We start from the raw sequence: 25523 nt of genomic DNA, 5'->3' as shown, positions 1-25523 counted from the left end.
AAGTAGACTCCACTTCATGATGGGAAGAACCATGAAGTCACAGTCCAAGGCCTTGGACGCAGAAAAGCAATCTGCACCCACTCTTGCAATTCACCACAATTGGTTAACACAATCTCTGGAGACTAATTGCCTGGGTTTGAATGCTGGCTCTGTCTCTTAGTGGTTGTGTGACCTTGAATATTACTCGACCTCTCTGTGCCTCAGTTCCCTCATCTGTTAGATGAGGATAATTATAGCACGTATCTCATGGGGTTATTGTGAATTAAATGAGTCGATGCTTTTAAAGTGCTTAAAGCAGTGCCTGCCACAGGAGGCCTATATGTGCTTCCTTTTGTTTTGTTTTGAAGTTTGTCTTCCTATTGTCTCTCTCTACTTCCTTGCCTGTGCTCATCATGTTTCCTCTTAGACAAGAGATCAATCTCTATCACCCTCCTTCCCCCACATCAAAATTCCACCCATCCCTCAAAGCTCTGCTCTGATACTTCTTTCCCTCAGCACTCTCCCTTTTTCCTTTTAATTGGCATTACCGTTTGCCCCTCTGCATTCCAACATCACTCTTTGATAGCAGTTGTCACATTCTGCCTTGTATGGATTATATGTTTATTCATCCCCCCAAAATAATGAGCTCCTCCATGTTCCAGGAATGCGATAAAGGGTGATGAACAAGATATACAAATCCCTGGGCTTACTGGACTACAGTAGAGAAGACAATTGTGTATATGTTTGTCTATTCTAGATTATACCTCCTTATGGTGGGGATGAAGTCAAATTCATTTCTTCATCTTTCACATACTCTAGCTACAGTAGGGACTCAAAAGCTGTTAATTGAATCAAAATATATTGAATTGAATTAAATTGACTCAAATGTTATCAAATTGACAATGTTTTATTTGGGTCACTAGTTAACACTCTTTTTGGTTGCTTGTGCCCAGGTAGCAAGCTAGATTGCACTTAATGCTTCAATAATGTCCCTTCCCAAAACATCTCCTCAAGCTCTCCCTCTTCAGGCACTGAAATTAAGACAGACATTTTCTCCAGCTAAAACCAAAAGGGTTAGCTTCCAGAGCAAGTGTCACTTGTGGCTCTTCATAGAGTCTGTATGAAAAAACCCACTTATCTTCCCCTTGTGCTACTTCCCGTAAGATGAAATTTTGTCCATGACTCAGTGCTATAATAGACCGTGTAGTTAGGGTTCTGACTTGGAAAATACCCTTGTGCCCTGAATCACAGAGAATTTTGATGGTACTAAGCTTGTAGGAGCCTCTACTATGGAGTGGTTTGAGAAGTCAGTGTGGTATAAGATAAAAACAAACTAAATCACAAAATAAATATAAAGAAATTCATAATGTTCTGATTTTTCCTATGACAGCTATTTTTTAATAGAAATTATCAAATTCTTTCAGAATATTTTTTCTCATTTTTTTATGGGTGGGGCTGGGAGGGCCCTAAGAAAACATATGGTCTACATATTTAATAGCCCAGAGTGGAGCCAGCTGTTGTTATTACTCATATTCAACAAAACTGAGATGAACAAATAGGGTAAGGGAGGTAAGGGATTTAACAAAGACCACAAGGTCAGTTATTAGCGGAGCTGAAACTCCAGACTTGCTTCTTGCACACTTCCCAATAGAGCATTCTGCACAAATACGTGTGTGTGTGTGTGTGTCTGGGTGGGGGTTATGTGTTGGGATCAGAAGTAGAAAGTATCTGCAAAAAAACAAAGAAAAAATAAAACAAAAGAAATCCAAGGAAAGCTGGAATTCTGAAGGTCTGGGTTGATCTGTTATCTCCCTGTGGACACAGTTGCTATGGGGAATAAAAATTCCCAGGAGAGTTGGATCAAGGTCGCTGAGACTTGGAATCTCAAAGTGAAGCACCATCCAGAGTGCCCTGGGCCAGAGAGGGAGCCAGTTCCTGCCTAACCATCATGGAGCAAGAATCAGGGTTGCTTTTTGGGGTGGGGAGGCGGCAAGAGTGTCAATCCATCTGTCGTGTCTGGTAGCGGGGTTGGGGAGAGAGTGTGAAAGAAATAGCAAGTAGAGAAGATTTTCAGTTTCACAGATGGACAGTAAAAGAAATCAGAATGCAGTCTTATAAATCTTAGAAGCTTGATGTCTGCAGCCCAAGCTGGGGGAATATGGAGCCGCCAAAGTAATAGTCTTAATCAGATTAATGTCCTTTCACCAGTTATTCATTATCAGGATGTCAGGAACAGGATTCAGCTGAACAAAGTCCCGTACGCCTTTTGTTCCTGCGTATCATCAGTGTTTATTTTCCAAAATTTTCATTTCAACACAGCCACCTAGTGTCCAGTTATCTGATTTACCAGGCCTCAGGTTATCCGTTGAAGGAAACACTATTCAATCCTTAGGAAGGTTAATATTCTCTGCCTTAGAAAGATGTCTATGACATCTTGCTGAATGAAAAAAAAGTAAATTTAAATTGTACTATATAGCTATGTACTATATAGTTCCATACATGTAGATCTGTGTGTATATATGTGTGCAAAGTTTAATTATATATCCATATGCATAAAAATCTAGAAAAATATTCTCCAAGTTATTGATGGTATCTCTGGTTGGTAGGCTGTGAGGAAATTTTTTGTGATTTCCATATCTTTACTCTGTCAGTTTTCCATAACAGTAATAGATCATCTGTGTTAATAAGAGGAAAACTTATTTTAAAAGACCAAATGAGCCTCAGGATGAAAATCCACCCAAAAAAAGTTATTTTCTGGAGTTAAATAAATTCAACAGAAATTTACTGAGCATCAACTACACACATTGCATACTTTTGATCTGAAAGTATACCTCTAAAGTCAGATAACATCCTTCTACCTTTTAATAAGTGTTTACTATGTGTTAGGCACCATGCTGAGTTTTTCGCATTCTGAATCTTAATCCTGAAGGTGAAACTACTAAGGTTAGAGTGCTGAGGCTCAGAGAGATTAAGTAACTTACCCAAAGTCACAAAAAATATATGAGATTCAGGGCTTCCCTGGTGGCACAGTGGTTGAGAATCTGCCTGCTAATGCAGGGGACACGGGTTCGAGCCCTGGTCTGGGAGGATCCCACATGCCGTGGAGCAACTAGGCCCATAAGCCACAACTACTGAGCCTGCGCGTCTGGAACCTGTGCTCCACAACAAGAGAGGCCACGATAGTGAGAGGCCCATGCACCACGATGAAGAGTGGTCCTCACTTGCCACAACTAGAGAAAGCCCTCACACAGAAATGAAGACCCAACACAGCAATAATTAATTAATTAATTAATAAAACTCCTACCCCCAACATCTTTAAAACAAACAAAGAAAAAAAATGCATACGCCTTTAAAAAATATATATATGAGATTCAAATCCAGGTGTTTCTCCAAAACCTGAATACTGAACCACCACACAATTCCATTCCAAGTTTCTAAGGAATTCCCCCACATTATCCAAAAGGGAGGTTTTTTATTTTGTTTTTTTGAATGCTTACTGTCAGTCACCATTCTTTTTTTTTTTAATATTTATTTATTTATTTGGTTGCGCTGGGTCTTATTTGTGGTAGGTGGACTCCTTAGTTGCGGCACATGGGCTCCTTAGTTGTGGCAGGCAAACTCTTAGTTGCCGCATGCATGTGGAATCTAGTTCCCGGACCAGGGATCGAACACAGGCCCCCTGCACTGGGAGCACAGAGTCTTAACCACTGCAACACCAGGTAAGTCCCTCAGGCACCATTCTTTAATCCTCATAGAAATCTATGCAGTACATATTTTTTAGAGTACAACCACATTATAAGTAAATAAAAGCCCTTCTTTATATGATAACTTTACCTAAGGTCACAGAGATAATAAACACAACAAATAGTGTGCTGAGCACTTGCTATATGCCAGGACTTGTTCTAAGAGCTTAAGATGTGTTGACAGTTTAATCCCATGGGATAATAGGCATGATTATCCTTCTCATTTTGCAGATGAAGAAAAGGCTCAAAGAGGTTAAGTAACTTGCCTACGATTTAAGCCAATAAATAAGAGAGCTGGGATTTGAACACAGGTCTGACTAACTACGAAACCCAGGCCCTTCCCTCAATCTGATTCTTCTCAGGGCTCAGGGTACTGATCAACACATATTTCAGATAAATAATTTAAAGATGAGGCTGCCATCATCCCCATTTTACAGAAGAGGATCAGGGCCCAGAGACCTGAACAGAATAATTGTCCATGGTCACTCAGCTAGTTGATAAGAATAGAACCAGGATGCCTGACACTCAGCCCTCTTGTACCCCTATACCACTTGACCCCTGGATGCAAGTGTATATTAACCACAAATGGTTGCTATATGTTTTCTAGTGCTGTGTAATAAACTACCACAAACTTGGGGACTTAAAACAACACAAACTTACTGTCATATGGTTCTGGAGATCAGAAAGCTGAAATGGTCCTCACTGAACTAAAATTAAGGTATGGGCAGGGCTGTGTTCCTTTGTGGAGTCTCTAGTTTTCTTGGCTTTTTCCAGTTTCTAGAATCTACCCACCTTCCTTGTTTCATGGTGCCCCACCACCTTCAAAGTCAGCAATGGCCAGCCAAGTCTTTTTCATGTTGTATCACTCTGATACTGCTTTCATTGTCATGTCTCCTTCTCTGACTCTCCTGCTTCCCTCTCTCACTTATAAGGAGGCCCTGTGATTACACTGGACCCACCCAATAAACCAGGACATTCTCTCCATCTCAAGATCCTTAACTTGATCACATCTGTAAAGTTTCTTTTACTATGTAAGGTCACATATTCACGGGTTCCAAGAATTAGGACTTAGACATCTTTGCAAGGTCATTATTCCACCTAACATGGCATACAGACCTTTAGGATTTTTACTTATTTAAAATTATAATTTAAAAAATTTATACCTATATCAGTTTGTCTTCATTAAGTTAACAATGAGGCCTTGAAGGAGGCTGCTATTTGGAGTGTCAAGTTCTCCTCTCACAAAGAGCAGACAAAAATTTCCTTACTTGTTTGGCAGGAGGCTCCTAACCCTCTAGGAGAATTCTAAGATTGGAAAGTCCTATCCCACACCCACACTTCTGGACTGTATGCTGTTTACCACCATACCAGGGTCCACAGGGAACTGTCTGTGTCATCCTTGTTATGCAGCACTTCCTTCACAACCCACTACGATTTCCCCTTCTGAGAAGTACCAAGACAGGTCACAGCTGGAAGGTGGAAGGTAGAACCCAGGTGGGTCATATAGAATAGGAGCAATGCAAGATGAGATAGATTTAAATAGAAGGAATCAATGGCCATAAAAAGACTATTGGAGAGAGACCTTCGAGATGGTGGAGGAGTAAGATGTGGAGATCACCTTCCTCCCCACAAATACATCAGGAAAACATCTACATGTGGAACAACTCCTACAGAACACCTACTGAATGCTGACAGAAAACCTCAGACTTCCCAAAAGGCAAAAAACTCCCCACGTACCTGGGTAGGGCAAAAGAAAAAACAGAGACAAAAGAATAGGGATGGGACCTGCCCCTCTGGGAGGGAGCTGTGAAGGAGGAAAAGTCTCCACACACTAGAAAACCCCTTCACTGGTGGATACGGGGGGCAGGTGGGGTGGTGGTGGGGAAGCTTCAGAGCCATGGAGGAGAGCGCAGCAACAGGGGTGCAGAGGGCAAAGTGGAGAGATTCCCGCACAGAGGATCAGTGCTGATCAGCACTCACCAGCCTGAGAGGCTTGTCTGCTCACCTGCCGGGGTGGGTGGGAGCTGAGAGCTGAGGCTCAGGCTTCGGAGTTCAGATTCCAGGGAGAGGACTGGGGTTGGCTGCGTGAACACAGCCTTCAGGGGGCTAGTGTGCCACAGCTAGCCAGGAGGGAGTCCGGGAAAATGTCTGGAACTGCCTAAGAGGTAAGAGACCATTGTTTCAGGGTGCACAAGGAGAATGGATTCAGAGCACCACCTAAACAAGCTTCAGAGATGGTCACAAGCTGTGGCTATAAGCACAGACACCAGAGATGGGCATGAAATGCTAAGGCTGCTGCTGCAGCCACCAAGAAGCCTGTGTGCAAGCACGGGTCACTATCCACACCTCCCCCTCCAGGAGCCTGTGCAGCCTGCCACTGCCAGGGTCCCATGATCCAGGGACAACTTTCCCAGAAGAACACACAGCATGCCTCAGGCTATAGCAATATTGCATTGGTTTCTGCCTCCGCAGGCTTGCCCCACATTCCATACCCCTCCCTCTCCCGGCCTGAGTGAGCCAGAGCCCCCTAATCAGCTTCTCCTTTAACCCCATCCTGTCTGGGTGGGAAAAGATGCCCTCAGGTGACCTACATGCAGAGGTGGGGCCAAATCCAAAGCTGAACCCCAGGAGCTGTGCGAACAAAGAAGAGAAAGGGAAATTTCTCCCAGCAGCCTCAGGAGCAACGGATTAAATCACCACAATCAACTTGATGTACCCTGCATCTGTGGTATACCAAAATAGAGAATGAATCATCCCAAAAGTGAGGCAGTGGACTTTGGGAGCAACTGTAAACTTGGGGTTTGCTTTCTGCATCTAATTTGTTTTGGTTTTAGGTTTATATTAGTTTAGTATTTAGAGTTTATTATCATTGGTAGATTTGTTTATTGATTTGGTTGTTCTCTTCCTTTTTCTTCTTTATATATATATATTTTTTTCCTTTTTCGCTATTTGTGAGTGTGTATGTATATGTTTCTTTGTGTGATTTTGTCTGTATAGCTTTGCTTTTACCATTTGTCCAAGGGTTCTGTCTGTTTTTGTTTTTTTTAGTATAGTTTTTAGTGCTTGTTATCATTGGTGGATTTGTTTTTTGGTTTGGTTGCTCTTTTCTTTCTTTTCTTTTTTTATTACTTTTTAATATTTATATTTTTAATAATTTTTATTTTAATAGCTTTCTTTTCTTTTCTTTCTTTCTCTCCCTCTCTCTCTCTCTCTTTCTTTCTTTCTTTCTTTCTTTCCTGCTTTCCTTGTTTCTTTCTTTTTTTCGGTCTTGGTGCTCCAGTTGGGTGTCAGCCCTGTGCCTCTGAGGTGGGAGAGCCAAGTTCAGGACATTGATCCACCAGAGACCTCCTGGCTCCACATAATATCAAACAGCAAAAGCTCTCCCAGAGATCTCCATCTCAATGCTAAGACCCAGCTCCACTCAACGACCAGCAAGCTACAGTGCTGGACACCCTATGCCAAACAACTAGCAAGACAGGAACACATCACCACCCATTAGCAGAGAGGCTGCCTAAAATCATAATAAGGTCACAGAGACCCCAAAACACACCCCCGATGTGATCCTGCCCACCAGAAAGACAAGATCCAGCCCCACCCACCAGACCACAGGCACTAGTCCCCTCCACCAGGAAGCTATACAACTCAATGAACAACACTTAGCCACCGGGGGCAGACACCAAAAACAACAGGAATTATGAACCTGCAGACTGTGAAAAGGAGACCCCAAACACAGTAAGTTAAGCAAAATGAGAAGACAGAAAAACACAGCAGATGATGGAGCAAGGAAAAAACCCACCAGACCAAACAAATAAAGAGGAAATAGACAGTCTACCTGAAAAAGAATTCAAAGTAATGATAGTAAAGATAATCCAAAATCTTGGAAATAGAATGCAGAAAACACAAGAAATGTTTACCAAGGACTTAGAAGAACTAAAGAGCAAACAAAAAATGATGAACAACACAGTAAATGAAATTAAAAATTCTCTAGAAGGAATCAATAGCAGAATAACTGAGGTAGGAGACCGGATAAGTGACCTGGAAGATAAAAATAGTGGAAATAACTACCACAGAGCAGAATAAAGAAAAACGAATGAAAAGAATTGAGGACAGTCTTAGAGACCTTCTGGGACAACATTAAACACACAAACACTCGAATTATTGGGTTCCCAGAAAAAGAAATGTCCTGAGAAAATATTTTAAGAGATTATAGTTGAAAACTTCCCTAGTATGGGAAAGGAAATAGTCAATCAAGTCCTCCAGGTAGCACAGAGAGTCCCACACAGGATAAATCCAAGGAGAAACACGCCAAGACACATATTAATCAAACTATCAAAAATTAAATACAAAAAAAAATATTAAAAGCAGCAAGGGAAAAACAACAAATAACACACAAGGGAATCCCCAAAAGGTTAACAGCTGATCTTTCAGCAGAAACTCTGCAAGCCAGAAGGGAGTGGCAGGACATATTTAAAGTGATGTAAGGGAATAACCTACAACCAAGATTACTCTACCCTGCGAAGATTTCATTCAGATTTGACAGAGAAATTAAAACCTTTACAGAAAAGCAAAAGCTGAGAGAATTCAGCACCACCAAACCAGCTTTACAACAAATGCTAAAGGAACTTCTGTAGGCAGGAAACACGAGAGAAGGGAAAGACCTACAATAACAAATCCAAACAACTAAGAAAATGGGAATAGGAACATACATATCGATAACTATCTTAAATGTAAATGGATTAAATGCTCCAACCAAAAGACATAGACTGGCTGAATAGATACAAAAACAAGACCCGGGGCTTCCCTGGTGGCGCAGTGGTTGAGAGTCCGCCTGCCGATGTAGGGGACACAGGTTCGTGCCCTGGTCCGGGAAGATACCACATGCCGCAGAGTGGCTGGACCCGTGAGCCATGGCCGCTGAGCTTGCGTGTCCAGAGCCTGTGCTCCACAACGGGAGAGGCCACAGCAGGGAGAGGCCCGTGTATCACAAAAAAAAATAATAAAAATAAAAACAAGACCCGTATATATGGTGTCTACAAGAGACCCACTTCAGACCTAGGGACACATACAGACAAAGTGAAGGAAGGGAAAAAGATATTCCATGCAAATGGAAACCAAAAGAAAGCTGGAGTAGCAATTCTCATATCAGAAAAAATAGACTTTAAAACAAAGACTATTACAAGAGACAAAGAAGGACACTACATAATGATCAAGAGATCAATCCAAGAAGAAGATATAACAATTGTAAGTATTTATGCATTCAACATAGGAGTACCTCAATACATAAGGCAAATGCTAATAGCCATAAAAGGGGAAATGCACAGTAACACAATCATAGTAGAGGACTTTAACACCCCACTTTCACCAAAGGACAGATCATCAAAAATGAAAATAAATAAGGAAACACAAGCTTTAAATGACACATTTGACAAAACGGACATAACTGATATTCATAGGACATTCCATCCAAAAGCAACAGAATACACTTTCTTCTCTAGTGCTCTGGAACATTCTCTAGGACAGTTCATATCTTGGTCACAAATCAAGCCTCAGTAAATTTAAGAAAATTGAAATCATATCAAGCATGTTTTTTGACCACAACAATATGACACTAGATATCAACTACAAGAAAAAAACTGTAAAAGAACCAAACACATGGAGGCTAACAATACACTACTAAATTACCAAGAGATCACTGAAGAAATCAAAGAGGAAATAAAAAATACCTAGAAACAAATGACAAAGAAAACGCAATGACCCAAAACCTGTGGGGTGCAGCAAAAGCAGTTCTAAGGGGGAAGTTTATAGCCAATACAATCCTACCTCAAGAAACAAGAAAAATCTCAAATAAACAACCTAACATTACACCTTAGGCAATTAGAAGAAAAGAAGAAAACAAACCCCAAAGTTAGCAGAAGGAAAGAAATCATAAAGATCAGACATAAATGAAAAAGAAATGAAGGAAACAATAGCAAAGATCAATAAAACTAAAAGCTGGTTCTTTGAGAAGTTAAACAAAATTGATAAACCATTAGTCAGACTCATCAAGAAAAAAAGGGAGTAGACTCAAATCAATAGAATTAGAAATGAAAAAGGAGAAGTAACAACTGGCACTGCAGAAATAAAAAGGATTATGAGAGATTACTACAGGCAACTATATGCCAATAAAATGGACAACCTGGAAGAAATGGACAAATTCTTAGAAAGGTATAACCTTCCAAGACTGAACCAGGAAGAAATAGAAAATATGAACAGACCAATCACAAGCACTGAAATTGAGACTGTGATTAAAAATCTTCTGACAAACAAAAGCCCAGGACCAGATGGTTTCACAGGCGAATTCTATCAAACATTTAGAGAAGAGCTAACACCTATCCTTCTCAAACTTTTCCAAAATATAGCAGAGGGAGGAACACTCCCAAACTCATTCTACAAGGCCTCCATCACCATGATACGAAAACCAGACAAAGATGTCACAAAGAAAGAAAACTACGGGCCAATATCACCAATGAACATAGATGCAAAAATCCTCAACAAAATACTAGCAAGCAGAATCCAACAGCACATTAAAAGGATCATACACCATGACCAAGTGGGGTTTATCCCAGGAATGCAAGGATTCTTCAATATATAAGCAAAGCAATCGATGTCATACACCATATTAACAAGTTGAAGGATAAAAACTATATGATAATCTCAATAGATGCAGAAAAAGCTTTTGACAAAATTCAACACCCATTTATGGTAAAAACTCTCCAGAAAGTAGTCATAGAGGGAACCTACCTCAACATGATAAAGGCCATATATGACAAACCCACAGCCAACGTTGTTCTCAATGGTGAAAAACTGAAACCATTTCCTCTAAGATCAGGAACAAGACAAGGTTGCCCACTCTCACCACTATTATTCAACATAGTTTTGAAAGTTTAACCATGGCAATCAGAGAAGAAAAAGAAATAAAAGGAATCCAAATCAGAAAAGAAGAAGTAAAACTGTCACTGTTTGCATCCTAAAAATTTGGTAAAGTAGCAGGATGCAAAATTAGTGCACAGAAATCTCTTGCATACTTATACACTAATGATGAAAAATCTGAAAGAGAAATTAAGGAAACACTCCCATTTACCACTGCAACAAAAAGAATAAAATACATAGGAATAAACCTACCTAAGGAGACAAAAGACTTGTATGCAGAAAACTGTAAGGCACTGATGAAAGAAATTAAAGATGATACAAACAGGTGGAGAGATATACCATATTCTTGGATTGGAAGAATCAACATTGTGAAAATGACTCTACTACCCAAAGCAATTTACAGATTCAATGCAATCCCTATCAAACTACCCCTGGCATTTTTCACAGAACAAGAACAAAAAATCTCACAATTTGTATGGAAACACAAAAGACCCAAAATAGCCAAAGCAATCTTGAGAAAGAAAAACAGATCTGGAGGAATCAGGCTCCTGGACTTCAGACTATACTACAAAGCTACAGTAATCAAGACAGTATGGTACTGGCACAAAACCAGAAATATAGATAAATGGAAAAGGATAGAAAGCCCAGAGATTAACCAACGCACATATGGTCACCTTATCTTTGATAAAGGAGGCACGAATATACAATGGAGAAAAGACAGCCTCTTCAATAAGTGTTGTTGGGAAAACTGGACAGCTACATGTAAAGGAATGAAATTAGAAAACTCCCTAACACCATACACAAAAATAAACTCAAAATGGATTAAAGACCTAAATGTAAGGCCAGACACTATAAAACTTATAGAGGAAAACATAGGTAGAACACTCTATGACATAAATCACAGCAAGATCCTTTTAGACCCACCTCCTAGAGAAATGAAAACAAAAATAAACAAATTGGACCTAATGAAATTTAAAAGCTTTTGCACAGCAAAGGAAACCATAAACAAGACGAAGAGACAGCCCTCAGAATGGGAGAAAATATATACAAATGAAGCAACTGACAAAGGATTAATCTCCAAAATTTACAAGCAGCTCATGCAGCTCAATAACAAAAAAACAAACAACCCAATCCAAAAATGGGCAGAAGACCTAAATAGACATTTCTCCAAAGAAGATATACAGATTGCCAACAAACACATGAAAGAATGCTCAACATCATTAATCATTAGAGAAATACAAATCAAAACTACAATGAGGTATCACCTCACATGAGTCAGAATGGCCATCATCAAAAAATCTACAAACAATAAATGCTGGAGAGGATGTGGAGAAAGGGGAACCCTCTTGCACTGTTGCTGGGAATGTAAATTGGTACAGCCACTATGGAGAACAGTATGGAGGTTCCTTAAAAAACTACAAATAGAACTACCATATGACCCAGCAATCCCACTACTGGGCATATACCCTGAGAAAACCATAGTTCAAAAAGAGTCATGTACCACAATGTTCATTGCAGCACTATTTATAGTAGCCAGGGCATGAAGCACCTAAGTGTCCATCGACAGATGAATGGATAAAGAAGATGTGGCACATATATACAATGGAATATTACTCAGCCATAAAAGGAAATGAAATTGAGTTATTTGTAGTGAGGCAGTCTAGTGACCTAGAGTCTGTCATACAGAATGAAGTAAGTCAGAAAGAAAAAATCAAATACTGTATGCTAACACATACATATGGAATCTGAAAAAAAAAGGTCATGAAGAACCTAGGGGCAGGATGGGAATAAAGATGCAGACCTACTAGAAAATGGACTTGAGGATATGGGGAGGGGGAAGCTGGGACAAAGTGAGAGAGTGGCATGGACTTATATATACTACTAAATGTAAAATATATAGCTAGGGGGAAGCAGCCACATAGCACAGGGAGATCAGCTCAGTGCTTTGTGACCACCTACAGGGTTGGGATAGGGACGGTGGGAGGGATATGCAAGAGGGAGGGGATATGGGGATGTATGTATATGTATAGCTGATTCACTTTGTTATAAAGCAGAAACTAACACACCATTGTAAAGCAATTATACTCCAGTAAAGATGTTAAAAAAAAAAAAGACTTAGATAACCAGGTAATCAATACTCCCTGGCAAGATGTAGAATATTTCCATTATCCTAGAAAGTTCCTTCATGCCCCTTCCAATAACCCTTGTGCTGCCTTGAGGCAGCCACCATTCCAATTTCTATTCCCATAAATTAGCTTTTGAACTTCATATAAATGGAATCATACAATATGTACTCTTTTGTTACTGACTTCTTTCACTCATATATTTTGTATTCATGTTATTACATTTATCAGTAGTGTGTACTTTTTTATTTCTGAGTGGTAGTACATTTGCAAATATACCAATATTTATAAATCCTTTCTCCTTTTGATGGATCAATTGTTTCCAACATTTTGCTATTATGATTAAAGCTGTAGTAAGCATTCTTGTTAATGGAAGGCCACCGGACTGACAATCTCTGTTATCTCAAAGGGCCCCAGGTAGTAGTACCCCACATTTTAGTTAGCACAGTAGGGAATTATGTAAGTAATGGGGGAGACCTGGTACATATGCCACTTGAACAGTTGTACCTGAGGTCAGATACTTACAAGAAAACTTCTTGAACTGGTCCTTAGCCTTCTTGAAGGTAGGGAAGTAACAGAAATACAGTAGGACATTCTGAATGGAGGAATGCAGTTGCTTGTGCTATACATTTGATAGGTGAATCATTTGCTGTGTTGATAGGAGATATAGTAATGGAAGAATACTCCCTATACCTGGCGATATTTTCCATTCGCATGTCGGTCTGGAGATCATTGAATATGGACTTGGAGGGCTTTCGACTCCTCCAAAACCAAAAAACAAACTGAGGGTCAATTGCTAAAATCATGGCATTTAGAGTAAATTATCAATGATAAACAATTTGACAAAAGAAAAGTTGGTTGATGGAGTGCATGAAGTGCCACATTGCAAAGGATCTACCATCAGGACAATCTGGAACAGAAATGCAGGATAAGCACTCCAGCCTAGCTGGTACAAAAGTTGAATGAAAGCACCCCTCAACCATTTGGAATTGCTGAAGCCCCTGTGTTTTCAGGTAATTCAGGGAATGGGGAGAGCCCCTAAAAAGAGAACTTCTTACTAATAGGATTATGAGTTCTATAATAATTCATTAGTAAAATAAATGAGACGTAACTGTGTCCCCATTTTATGGAGCAGTTTATATTTGTGACATTAATAATGACAAGTTACTTTGCACTTCCTTTATTTTTGGATCTTCCTCCTTCACTGTCAACTGCAGAAACAGCTGGGTGTCTTAAGATAGCAAAGAAGGTAGTGAGATTATGAAACTTGAAATAGCCAAAGTGTATGAAGAGAGTGACTACAAGCCCAGGTAGGCAGAACCGGCCCCCTCAGAGGACAGTGGGCCCCAAACATTGCCAGAGGGGCAGTACCTCATGTGCTCAACACTTGATGTGCATTCTCTCACCTAATCTTCACATTTTCAGATGAGAAAACAGACACACACAAATGAAATCACTTGCCTGAGGCTCACTCAGCAATAGGAAGAGCCAGGACTGTACCCAGCTGTGCTCACAATCACTATGCCAGCTGCTTTGTGATCCCAAGGCTGATGGTTTCCTCCAGAAGAGCTCTCTGGTCAGGTTTGCCAATCTATTTGTGAACTCCAATTCACCCAGGAGTTTTTTGGTTTGGTTGCTTTTTGGTTAATGTTTTTTTTAAGCTGTAGATGAAGAACTCCATCTCTCTCAGGGTTTAATATAGCAGCACATTATTCTGGCTGGCATTTCTAATAGTTCCCTGGGTAGCAGGCCTGTGTCTGGGAAGCAGCCAAACACTGAAGCTCAGAACTTATTTTCAAATTCCTAAGGTCTAAAAACACTCTCTGGCAGGCTTGAATGCTACCAAATCAAGTACTGTCACATGGTTGTTCTTGATTGTCAATGCTTAAAGCTCATAATAAATGAGCTAAATACCTAAATAATAATTATTTAATTATATTAATAAATGACCTAAGTACCTAAATAATAATTATTATTATTACCTAATAAATAATTATTATTATTACCTAATAAATAATTATTTAATTATATTAAGGGCAAGTCCTTCTTCCACTTCTTCTTTTTGTACTTAACACTTTGTCCAAGCTTCAGCTCAAGTCCATCTCCTCCTCCTAGTAGATGGAGTCCACAGGGTTCTCTCCCTTCTCGGAGCGCTCGTAGCCCTTCCTCTCTTGTCCCACTCAGTTGAAAACACATGAATTATTCCCAACTGCATTATCTATCACTGTTGAAACAGCAAAATTAGTAACGAGGGAAGAAAATTAAGAGGATAACCAAATGGAAAGGTATCATTTTTGTTATAAATTGGTCCCCAAATAGGCCTGTGGCCTTAGAATGTTCTTTAACCTTCTAAAAGGGACATTTCTCCACCTGCTATGTTAAAAGGTGAGGCAGATGATGAAGTGAAGGGGATAGAAACCATGATGTGCTTCAGTTCAACTTACTGAGCTTAATGGTAGGATAGTCAACTGGAGAAATGTACATGTTAGAAGGTTAAAGAACATTCTAAGGCCACAGGCCTATTTGAGGGCCAAATTGAGTTGTCTGTCTTTGATGCCCTCAGTTACTTTTCTTGAACTCATCCTAGTACCAGGGACCTAGAACTCACACCTTCCCCAGTTTCTTCTCCCTGCCCCCTGCATCCCTGTTTGGGGGATCTATGTGAGTGTCCTCCCATAATCTAGCCAGCCTTCCTCTAAAGGATTAGCATGTGGTCACTGAACTCCAGGCAATTTGAGAGTTCCCTGCTCTCTGCAAATAGATCTCCCAAACAGTGTCCTTTGGCCTAGCCTAGATTCCTTCTGCACTGCTCTCCACAAGGAGATGTGGACTTGAACCATGTTTCTACATCATGACCAAAGAGTTCTCAGGACTGTGCTTACCTGCCAAATTTAGCTCTCAACTAAGCCAAATCCCCCTGCTCTGGCATGTCTCACACTTTAGTTATCAGATCAGATATTAAGGCTTGACCCTCCCCCTCCTATTGAATGCTCTAAATTGATGGGAGACCAAATAAATTTTGTATACCAACTGTATCCAAGTAGTCACTATATACAGGCATATCTTGGAGATATTACAGATTTGATTCCAGTCCTCTGCAATAGAGCAAATATCACAATAAAGCGAATCACACAATTTTTTCTGGTTTCCCAGTGCACATAAAAGTTACTTGTAGTCAGTTAAGTGTGCAATAGTATCGTGTCTAAGAAAACAATGTATATAGCTTAATTTTAAAATACTTTATTGCTAAAAAGTGCTAAGCATCATCAGAGGCTTCAGCAAGTCTTACTCTGTTTGCTGGTGGAGGGTCTTGCCTCAATGTTAATGGCTGCCAACTGATCAGGGTGGTGGTTGCTAAAGTTTGGGGCGGCCATGGCAATTTCTTAATATAAGGCAACAATGAAGTTTGCTGCATCACTTTACTCTTACTTTCATGAATGATTTCTCTGTAGCATGCAATGCTGTTTGATAGCATTTTACCCACAGTAGAACTTGTTTCAAAAAGACCCCTAATAAGAGAGTCAGCCTGTCCTTTGAAGCCAGGCAATGATTTCGCTTCTCTAGCTATTCAAAGTCCTAGATGGCATCTTCTTCCAGCAGAAGGCTCTTTCATCTACATTGAAAATCTGTTGTTTAGAGGAGCCACATTCATGAATTATCTTAGCTAATCTTTTGGATAACTTGCTGCAGCTTCTACATCAGCACTTACTGAGTCACCTTGCACTTTCATATTATGGAGCTGGCTTCTTGTCTTAAACCTCGTGAACCAAGCTCTGTCAACTGCAAACTTTTCTTCTGCAGCTTCCTAACCTGTATCAGCCTTCACAGAATTGAAGAGAGTTAGGGCCTTGCTCTGGATTGGTCTTTGGTTTAGGGGAATGTTGTGACTGGTTTGATCTTCTATCCAGGACATCAAAATTTTCGGCATATCAGCAATAAGGCTGTTTTGCTTTTTTATCATTCATGTGTTCACTGGAGTAGCACATAATTTCCTTCAAGAACTTTTCCTCTGCAGTCACGACTTGGCTGTTTGGTTCAAGAAGCCTAGTTTTTTCAGCTTTCAACATGCCTTCCTCACTAAGCTTAATCATTTCTAGCTTTTGATTTAAAGTGAGAGACATGTGACTCTTCCTTTCGCTTGAACACTTAGAGGCCACTGTAAGGTTATTAATAGACCAAATTTCAATATTATTGTGTCTCAGGTAATAGTGAGGCTGAGGGAGAGAGACAGAAGAATGGCTGGTTGGTGGAATAGTCAGAATACTCACAACATTTATCAATTAAATTCACTATCTTATATGGGCACAGTTCATGGCGCCTGAAACAATTACAACAGTAATACCAAAGATCACTGATCACAGATCACCATGACAAATATATAATAACAAAAAATTTTAAATATTGTGAGAATTACCAAAATGTGACACAGAAACATGAAGTAAGCAATTGCTGTTGGAAAAAATGGTGCTAATATACTTGCTCAATGCAGGGTTGCCACAAACCTTCAATTTGTAAAAAACCGTGATATCAGCAAAACACAATAAAGCAAAGTACAATAAAATGGGGTATGCCTGTACACTTAATCCAACAGCTGGACCAGGAAACTGAAGTTCTATAGAAATCTCTCTGGATGTGTGTCAGGGGTGAGGGCAGATTCCCTGAAACTGCTACAATCAATCTTATCAACAACTGCAATTTCTGGAAAAATAAGATGTCGGGGGGAGTGGTCTACGTAGGAGTTGGTGATGGTGGTGATGGTGGTGTGTGTGTCTGTGTGTGTCCCATCATGTAAAGGTACCTGCACTGGACTTTTTATGAAGACCAAGGTGGATAAGGTCCCACATGAGACCACAAGACCAAAGTCAGAATATGAATCTGAAAGAATGTGAAACACTCAGGGAAAAGTGGAAAAGCACTGTCACCAAGCAGAAAGAAGGCAACATCTGAGGTCAAGGAAAGTGGGACTCCAAGCTCCGGCTACTAGCACTGCAAGTCCTCTACATCTCACCTGGTATATAGAGTCTGGCCTCCCCACTGGGCAGGCTGTGAAGAATAGCTCATTGAGTGATGATTATATGGCACCATCTGAATGCTTGTTATGGTAAGTTGGAGCCAATAATTGTTCAAATGGCCCATGTTTTTTATTCATATCATTTCTCTCCCCTTTCCAATTTTCTTCTCCAGAAGTGTCTGCACTTTAAGATTGCTAAAGAGGGCAATATTTAAACCAGGAACAAAGTGTATGAAGAAAGCATTGGGGGAAGAAACTTTGGGACATTAAATCCTACAGGTAAGGGCTTCCCTGGTGGCGCAGTGGTTGAGAGTCCGCCTGCCGATGCGGGGGACACGGGTTCGTGCCCCGGTCCGGGAAGATCCCACCTGCCGCGAAGCGGCTAGGCCCGTGAGCCATGGCCGCTGAGCCTGCGCTCCGCAACGGGAGAGGCCACAACAGTGAGAGGCCTGCGTACCGCAAAAAAAAAAAAAAAAAAAAAAAACCAAAACAAAAAAATAAATCCTACAGGTAAAATTTTGCTATCCTAAAGAGGCTTTACCCCTCTCGATATTCCACATATACATAGACAGACTTCTCAAAACACTCTTTATAAAAATACTATTGAAGAACTGCATGTTCAGCATTACCTAATTTCCTCATAAATCTCTTGCCTTTTAATAAGCTAAGTGGCTATTTGCTGAATTTCCCTGATTTATTGGTATCTTTTGAGGGCTGAGGATATATCCAGATACTAAGTGATTAAATGTGGATGAAAATGGTGCATCACTATAATAACGACAGAAAAGAGAATCGTGACTAGGCATACAGAAGACCTCACAGAGATGCATGTCTACAGCTTCTTAAAAGGGCAGGCTCCAGAACCGCAGAGAAAACTGCACCATCAAGCTAGTTTTTACAGGAAAATCTTCCCAGTTCCACTCACTGGAGGTGCATTCCACAGGGACTACGGCCCCCTCAGAACTCAGTTTCATGAAGCAGTGGGAACTTCAGGCTGCCAACTAAACTGAAGGGAATCCTGGATCCTGTATTCACTTTAGCCACCAAACTATGTGACCTGCAAAGGATATTTCAACTTTTCTGACACCTGCATTCTTCAACTGTTAATCAAAGGCAATCGCTGCTGAGGACAGTCATCATAATACCCTCTTTTAAAACAAAACACTTTGATTTAACAGAACGTTATGGAGGCACTACAAAATGAAAGATTATGTCACAGGTCTTTTTTATAATTGTTAAAGCGCCACCTGCTGGAAATACTGATCTTACATACCAATTCTCTGTGAGACATTGGTATCAGAAAGGTGAGAAATGTTAACTACTCATCCACAAAAGAGAACCTAGATTCAAAACGCAAACAACGAAAATGGCGCCAGCAAAGCCCTCTCTTCTTACAGTGTTACCACAGTCCAACTGCACAAGTTATTACCCCTATACAACACTAGGGAATGACCTAGCAACTCTATTATATTATTCAGCAGGATATTTTTTTTAATGGCACGAATATCTACAAAAAATATAGAAAAATTGATATTGCTCTAATAGGCTGAGAAAGAATTTATAGGAGGTTTTCAACTTAAGAACGTGTTGTGTTTCAAAAGCTTGTGTGTCGGGCTTCCCCTGGTGGTCACTGGTTAAGGATCCACCTGCCAATGCAGGGGGCACGGGTTCGAGCCCTGGTCTGGGAACCCACATTCCACGGAGCAACTAAGCCTGTGCGCCACAACTACTGAGCCTGCGCTCTAGAGCCCGCGAGCCACAACTACTGAGCCCGTGCATCACAACTACTGAAGCCCACGCACCTAGAGCCCATGCTCCTCAACAAGAGAAGCCACCGCAGTGAGAAGCCTGCGCACCGCAACGAAGAGTGGCCCCCGCTCGCTGCAACTAGAGGAAAGCCCACACGCAGCAACAAAGACCCAATGTAGCCATAAATAAATAAATAAATAAGAAGCTCGTGTGTAAGCCAGATTTTTGAAAACACATCTTCCATGAAAGTGGTATTATGCAGGCTGGTTAAACTGACAGTCTTCACAACTTTCTTAAACCTTGCAAAGCCTTGCAGTACTATTATTCAGTTGCTGAATGTCATTCATAGAATTGCTTCTTTGGAACACTATTCTGAGTTTTAATTTGGGATGCCCAGATTGGAACTCCTCTGCCCCTTTCCAAAGGGAGCAAGCAAGGGGAAACACCAGGATTAAGGGTGATGGGTAGAAAGAGAGTAGGGTAGGATAACTTACTTCCTACAGACATGTATCTGCATAAAAGGCCTTACTTTAGATCAATCTCCCCTTAAATGTTCCGAACTGAGACCAAAGACAAAGTTCATTTAATAATCACTCAAGAAGTAAGATGACCAAAGGACTAGAAAGATGATAAAAGGCTGTTGACCTGGAAGAGCTCAACCCGTGGTGAGGAGAGGCAGGTAAACAGCAACACCTCAATTCAATAAGTGCTACGAGGAAGATGTGAACAAGCAAGGGCCCTGGGAACCTAGAAGAGGTGGGGGACCCAGCCCAGATGGCCTAAAAAAGGCTTCATAGTAGATATGACATTTGAGCTTAGCCTCGACAGACATGTGGGATATTGTCACCTGAGATTCTCTACTTCACCACTATCCCTATATATACCGGTTTATTATTAAGCAAGATATTTTAAGAAATAATCAGTGTATTAATCAAACTGGAAGTCTTCCCCAAAAGGCCAAACATTTTAACATAATCTTTTTCCACTCACTGACAGTTGTTAATGGTAAGGAGTGAAAACCAAATATCAGTTTTAATTGGCTGCAGGAAATGAAAGGTTATTTCACTCAAAAAGGTTTTTTTAAAAACCCATTAAACATTTTTAAATGTTTATTCCAGCAAATGATCTGGGAGCTTACTCTGATTTCCCCTCCAATCTGGCAGAGCCCCAAATAGATAGGTTTGCTTCGCCTTAAGAAGACATGATTCTGAAAAGTTGGATATGAGGAAAGCTTGAATATATTAAGTCATTTAAAATCCACAAGGGGAATTAGGTAATCAAAAAAACCACACAGTAAATACATTTCCATGAAATCAAAATCTTTTAATAATATGAACACTTACCCTCAATTTCTTTATTATATTTTTACCTAAAAAAGTTTACAGAGTTTTTGTAAAGTGGCATACTAGTAGTTGATATCATAATGATGCTACATATTAACACTCTGTATTGAAGAAGTATCATAAAAATCTCATGGCACATTATTTGCTAAGAAGTAGCATAATAACAATTGGGAGAAGGTTCCTAGGTTTACTGTACTCTACGGCTTCTATGGTACTCACAGTTGTATCTCAGGATTTCTCAAGTACTGCCCACCCATGTTCCCAACATGTGCAATCAGTCACCAGACCTCATCTAGTGGCCTAAAGGCCACGAGGCTTGTACAAGGACAATAACTGCCTCAGCAGGACAAAACTCAGATGCCTCCAAATGAGGAAACCTACTCCAAAACCAACCTGGGCTGCCCCTCCTCCTGACTACCCAGCCCAGCCTGGACAGCCTGCTTTCAGGCTGTGTCCTGAGGCTGGCTCACACCCAGGTATCTATCCAATCCTGCTTTCCTACTTGTACCTCTAAGACCCCAGTGTGGGCCCCACTCCTTGTCTCCCTGACACTAATAGGTATTGGCCCTCAAACACACAGAAACACAATTCTGGCCTTGACTTCTGCCCTATTTTGGAATTTCTACTTTTGATACATTATTTTGTATTCCTTTGTAAAATCTAACCACTGGATCCAATCCAATGCTACAGAGTATTCACTCTGAGTCTGATAATTTTCCAAGTATCCCAAGGCAGTAGGCTCTGCTTTATCCAGGTGACAGCTTCCAGCTTCCCAGGAAACCCCAGGTGTACGTGTGTGCCTTCTTCTCCAGCTACAAGACTGCAGAGTGGGCCTCCTGGAGGTTCTCCTCAAGCTTCAGTCCCAGGTTGTCGATTCCAATGCTGGTAACTGGTGGCATGCTGCTTTCAAACGGCTCTGCAGTGCGTGTTGGAGTGGAGCAGTACAGAATGAACCCCACCATGATGACGGTGAAAGAGAGGATGTAGAGTCCTGAAAACTAGGAGGAAATAATAGGCTATGGACAGTGCTCCCTCACATACACATCTTTGCTGCTGCCTTTTGTCAACAGAGCTTTGAGGGTTACCTTCTCATAATTTTTTTTTTCTGAAAGTTGCCCAAGGAGATGCTAATGACCAAAACCATTCCGTGTGTGTGTACTGGTGAATGTGTGAGCTCTGCCCATATCACCCACCACATCAGCCAACTGGATTCTTGGATCTTTAGGAAATGGACTTTTGCCTTTCTCTGTGATAACCCAGCTGCATCCCACCTCACAACTAGTCCCACTTACTTAGTGGAGAGACTAAAAATTTAGCATGGTACCATGAGAGACCCAGATTCAGTCCCTAGGCACAGCTTACAACACTGGTATGAAACAATAAGAAAACAGAATGGTTTGGAAAAGGAGAAGAGAAAGAAGATGAGAGAGAAGAAAAAGTAAGACACACTCCCAGGCTTCCCTGGTGGTGCAGTGGTTGGGAATCTGCCTGCCAAGGCAGGGGACATGGGTTCGAGCCCTGGTCCAGGAGGATCCCACATGCCACAGAGCAACTACACCCGTGTGACACAACTACCAAGCCTGCACTGTAGAGCCCGTGAGCCACAACTACTGAGCTCGCATACTACAACTACTGAAGCCCACGCTCCTAGAGCCTGTGCTTCGCAACAAGAGAAGCCACTGCAATGAGAAGCCCACACACCGCAATGAAGAGTAGCCCCCACTGGCCGCAACTAGAGAACAGCCTGCACGCAGCAACGAAGACCCAATGCAGCCAAAAATAAATGAATAAAATAAATTAATTTTTTTTAAAAAAAGACATACTCCCAAAGGTAGAAGGAAAAAATGAAATGGGTTTTGAAATGAGTATTAAGTAGATTACAGTCATCTCCAGGTGTGGGCTTCTATGGGTCACCATTGGCTTCAACATGTTAATGTTTCATAGATGCTCAATTAGTTCTTAACCTTAAACCGTTAGAACTTTTTAAGGAATGGAATACCCACAGCCCTCCCCAAAACTGGAAGGCCTCCACTGGATTCAGTGATGATGCAAAGCCAGTGATAACGTCAACCGGAGCAGCAGCCAAACTAATTTCCTCCACAGGTTTCATTCTTGGATCCAATCTCAGCACAGCACCCAGCACATAGCTGGTATTGAATAAATGTTTTTTTGGGGGAAAAATGATTCAGAAAAGATTAAAGGGAGTTAAAGCTATTTAGAGTACCCTAAACTTTTAAAGTCAGTATCATGAAGGTCAATCATGCTCTCCAATAGAATGTTCACTGTTACCTGTGGCAAAACCTAAGTAACTTATTCAAAACATGTCCTGTTTGGTTTGGTGGTTTTAAATGTTTATAAGAAAAAAGTATCTTGTTCCTCTTAAGAAGGCACATGATTAAATGGAGGCACCTTTATTAGAAGAGAGAGACTGAGGGAGTGAGATAATAAGTCTCCTGAATCAGAGGCTGTTTTTAAAATTTTACCCTTTGTGTCTGGATCTATACAGGAAATTTCTTGTGGCTACTCTGTTCAGTGAGTATTTACTCAAGATCAATCCAGAGGAGGCAGAGTCTGACACCAATGAATACAGAAATTGTTTAATGTCTTTTTCAACTGTGTTTTAAAATATCAGAGCCAAAGTTATTTTAGATACTATAATTTTTTTAAATTAGTGACATATTGAACTTATGATTCTGTCTTTAAAAATTTCTTCTAAGATCCTAGATATCGTCTTTATGCTCTGAATGATTCCCCACCTCTGTAATTTACTCTGAAGATCACAGCAGACCTCCTCTTTGCTCTACAAGTCTTGAAACAGCCTTTGACCAAAAAGAATAAAATCTGATATGAGTTATGAGTGAGCTGCTAGACATGCAGGGACAAAGAAACATAAAGCAAAAGAACTGCAAGGAACTTATAGTTTGCATGTTCCACTTTTGAGAATAATAGTGTAATCATGTGGCCAAAAAAAATGACAACACAAGAAGGCTTTTTCTCATTAAAGTTAATACAGTTAAAAAGCAAATATGTACATTAAGGGAGCTTATAATAGGTAGCGACAAGTGTACTTTCACTTTGAAGCTTTTATTTCTTTAACCTTACTTCCTCCTTGGACATTATTTTACTAATGAGGGAAAAGTAAAAGTTAAACTACTAAAGCTACCTCAATATGTTTAGCTAAAAAAAAAAAAAAAGCACAGGTAAGCGGGGCCAAATGTTATACTGCAGAGCTCTCAAGCTTTCTCTGGGTATGGGTAGCCATCAACTGGCCTTGAACTGCAGAATAAAAACACCATGGTCCCCTAGTGGTGGCCATGTGAAATGCAAGAACAGCACCACAGAACAGCTAACTCACTTTTTTTTTTTTTTAACTCACTTTTAAGGCCCACTTTGTACCCCTTAATGATTGCTATCATAGAAAAAAAAATCTAGGGCTGTCAGGATCACTTCCCTGATTCACTTTGACATTTGTTACTTTTTATGATGCCACCAAAAAGCTATAAATACTTCTTCAGTCTTAGTTCAGGAATACCTTAACCAGCAAGTTTGTGAAGATAACAGCTGGTTCCTGTGACATGTAAAAGCAAAAATGGTTTATGCCTCTTAAGCAGAAATTTCTGAGAACACACTGAACTAGGCATTGTGAGTTCCTGGCCAATTCCTGGGAACAGTGTAAATCAGTGCCAAGCAATTTCCACCCAGATACAAAATTTTACACGGATAAAGAAATATAGTTGCTATCCCCAGCTAAAACCAAAATTATCAAGCAACAGCCGACATTCTAACTATTTGTTCAAATGACTGTAATAGCAGCCAAGTCAACAAGCTTTATACTATGGAAAGATGGATTTCTTTCTTTTTTTAAAAAATAAATTTATTTATTTTTGGCCGTTTTGGGTTTTCGTTGCTGCACGCGGGCTTTCTCTAGTTGCAGCAAGCGGGGGTTACCCTTCGTTGTGGCGTGCAGGCTTCTCATTGCAGTGGCTTCTCTTGTTGTGGAGCACGGGCTCTATGTGCACGGGCTTCAGTAGTTGTGGCTCACGGGCTCAGTAGTTGTGGCACACGGGCTTAGTTGCTCCGCGGCATATGAGATCTTCCTGGACCAGGGCTCAAACCCGTGTCCCCCGCATTGGCAGGCAGATTCTTAACCACTGCACCACCAGGGAAGTCCCAGAAAGATGGATTTCTAAGGCAGTAGTTCTCAAAGCAAGACTCTTATAATAACACTAACATGCTATTTGCCTGGAGTGACAGTGTCCAAAGAAATTCTTGCCAAGAAGGTGAGAAGGTTTCATTTTGGGATCTAAAATCTTAAAGAAACCCATTACTTCTTTTAAAACAAAAAGTGTTCTGATTTGAACAAGATCTATTTGCTCACCTTATAGCCAAACAGAAAGAGTCCAAAGAAAAGACTGTAGAGGTCAGCTGTCAGGATGCCCAGGTTGACAGAAGTGGCACTAGTGACTTTAATCACCAGTGGCATGAAGCTGTACAGGCAAAACATACAGAGGGCAAATGCTACAAACAGCAGGGCTGTGAAAAAAATGGAATATCTAATGTTATAGGAAGAAACCAAAAGTTAAAGGTGCTGTGCTTTTATAGCTTGACTGATGTATAAAATTCCCTGATCCTTTAACATACTATCCACAAAGCCCCTTGTTAACAG

At 40.6% G+C, this 25523-nt stretch overlaps 1 protein-coding gene across 5 annotated transcripts in view; it reads right to left on the bottom strand.

Annotated features, from left to right (window-relative positions):
* Positions 1–25523, bottom strand: part of LOC116757928 (sarcolipin) — a 114041-nt gene that overhangs the window by 43824 nt on the left and 44694 nt on the right. Inside the window, exons 7-8 of one of the 5 annotated variants that reach the window (XM_032640417.1) lie at positions 25236–25390; positions 20816–21855 (exon numbers count right to left, since the gene is read on the bottom strand). The exons of 3 other annotated variants lie outside the window; for them this stretch is intronic. In XM_032640417.1, the coding sequence (XP_032496308.1) occupies positions 21670–21855; positions 25236–25390 (341 nt within the window). In that variant the 3' untranslated portion in view covers positions 20816–21669. Of the gene's footprint in view, positions 1–20815; positions 21856–25235; positions 25391–25523 lie in introns of those variants that run through there. One more of the 5 variants, XM_032640418.1, reaches the window with a different exon arrangement.

This window comes from Phocoena sinus, chromosome 8 (genome assembly GCF_008692025.1).
Source record: "Phocoena sinus isolate mPhoSin1 chromosome 8, mPhoSin1.pri, whole genome shotgun sequence".
Classification (NCBI taxonomy): Eukaryota; Metazoa; Chordata; class Mammalia; order Artiodactyla; family Phocoenidae; genus Phocoena; species Phocoena sinus.
This window is presented reverse-complemented; position numbering and strand designations above follow the sequence as displayed.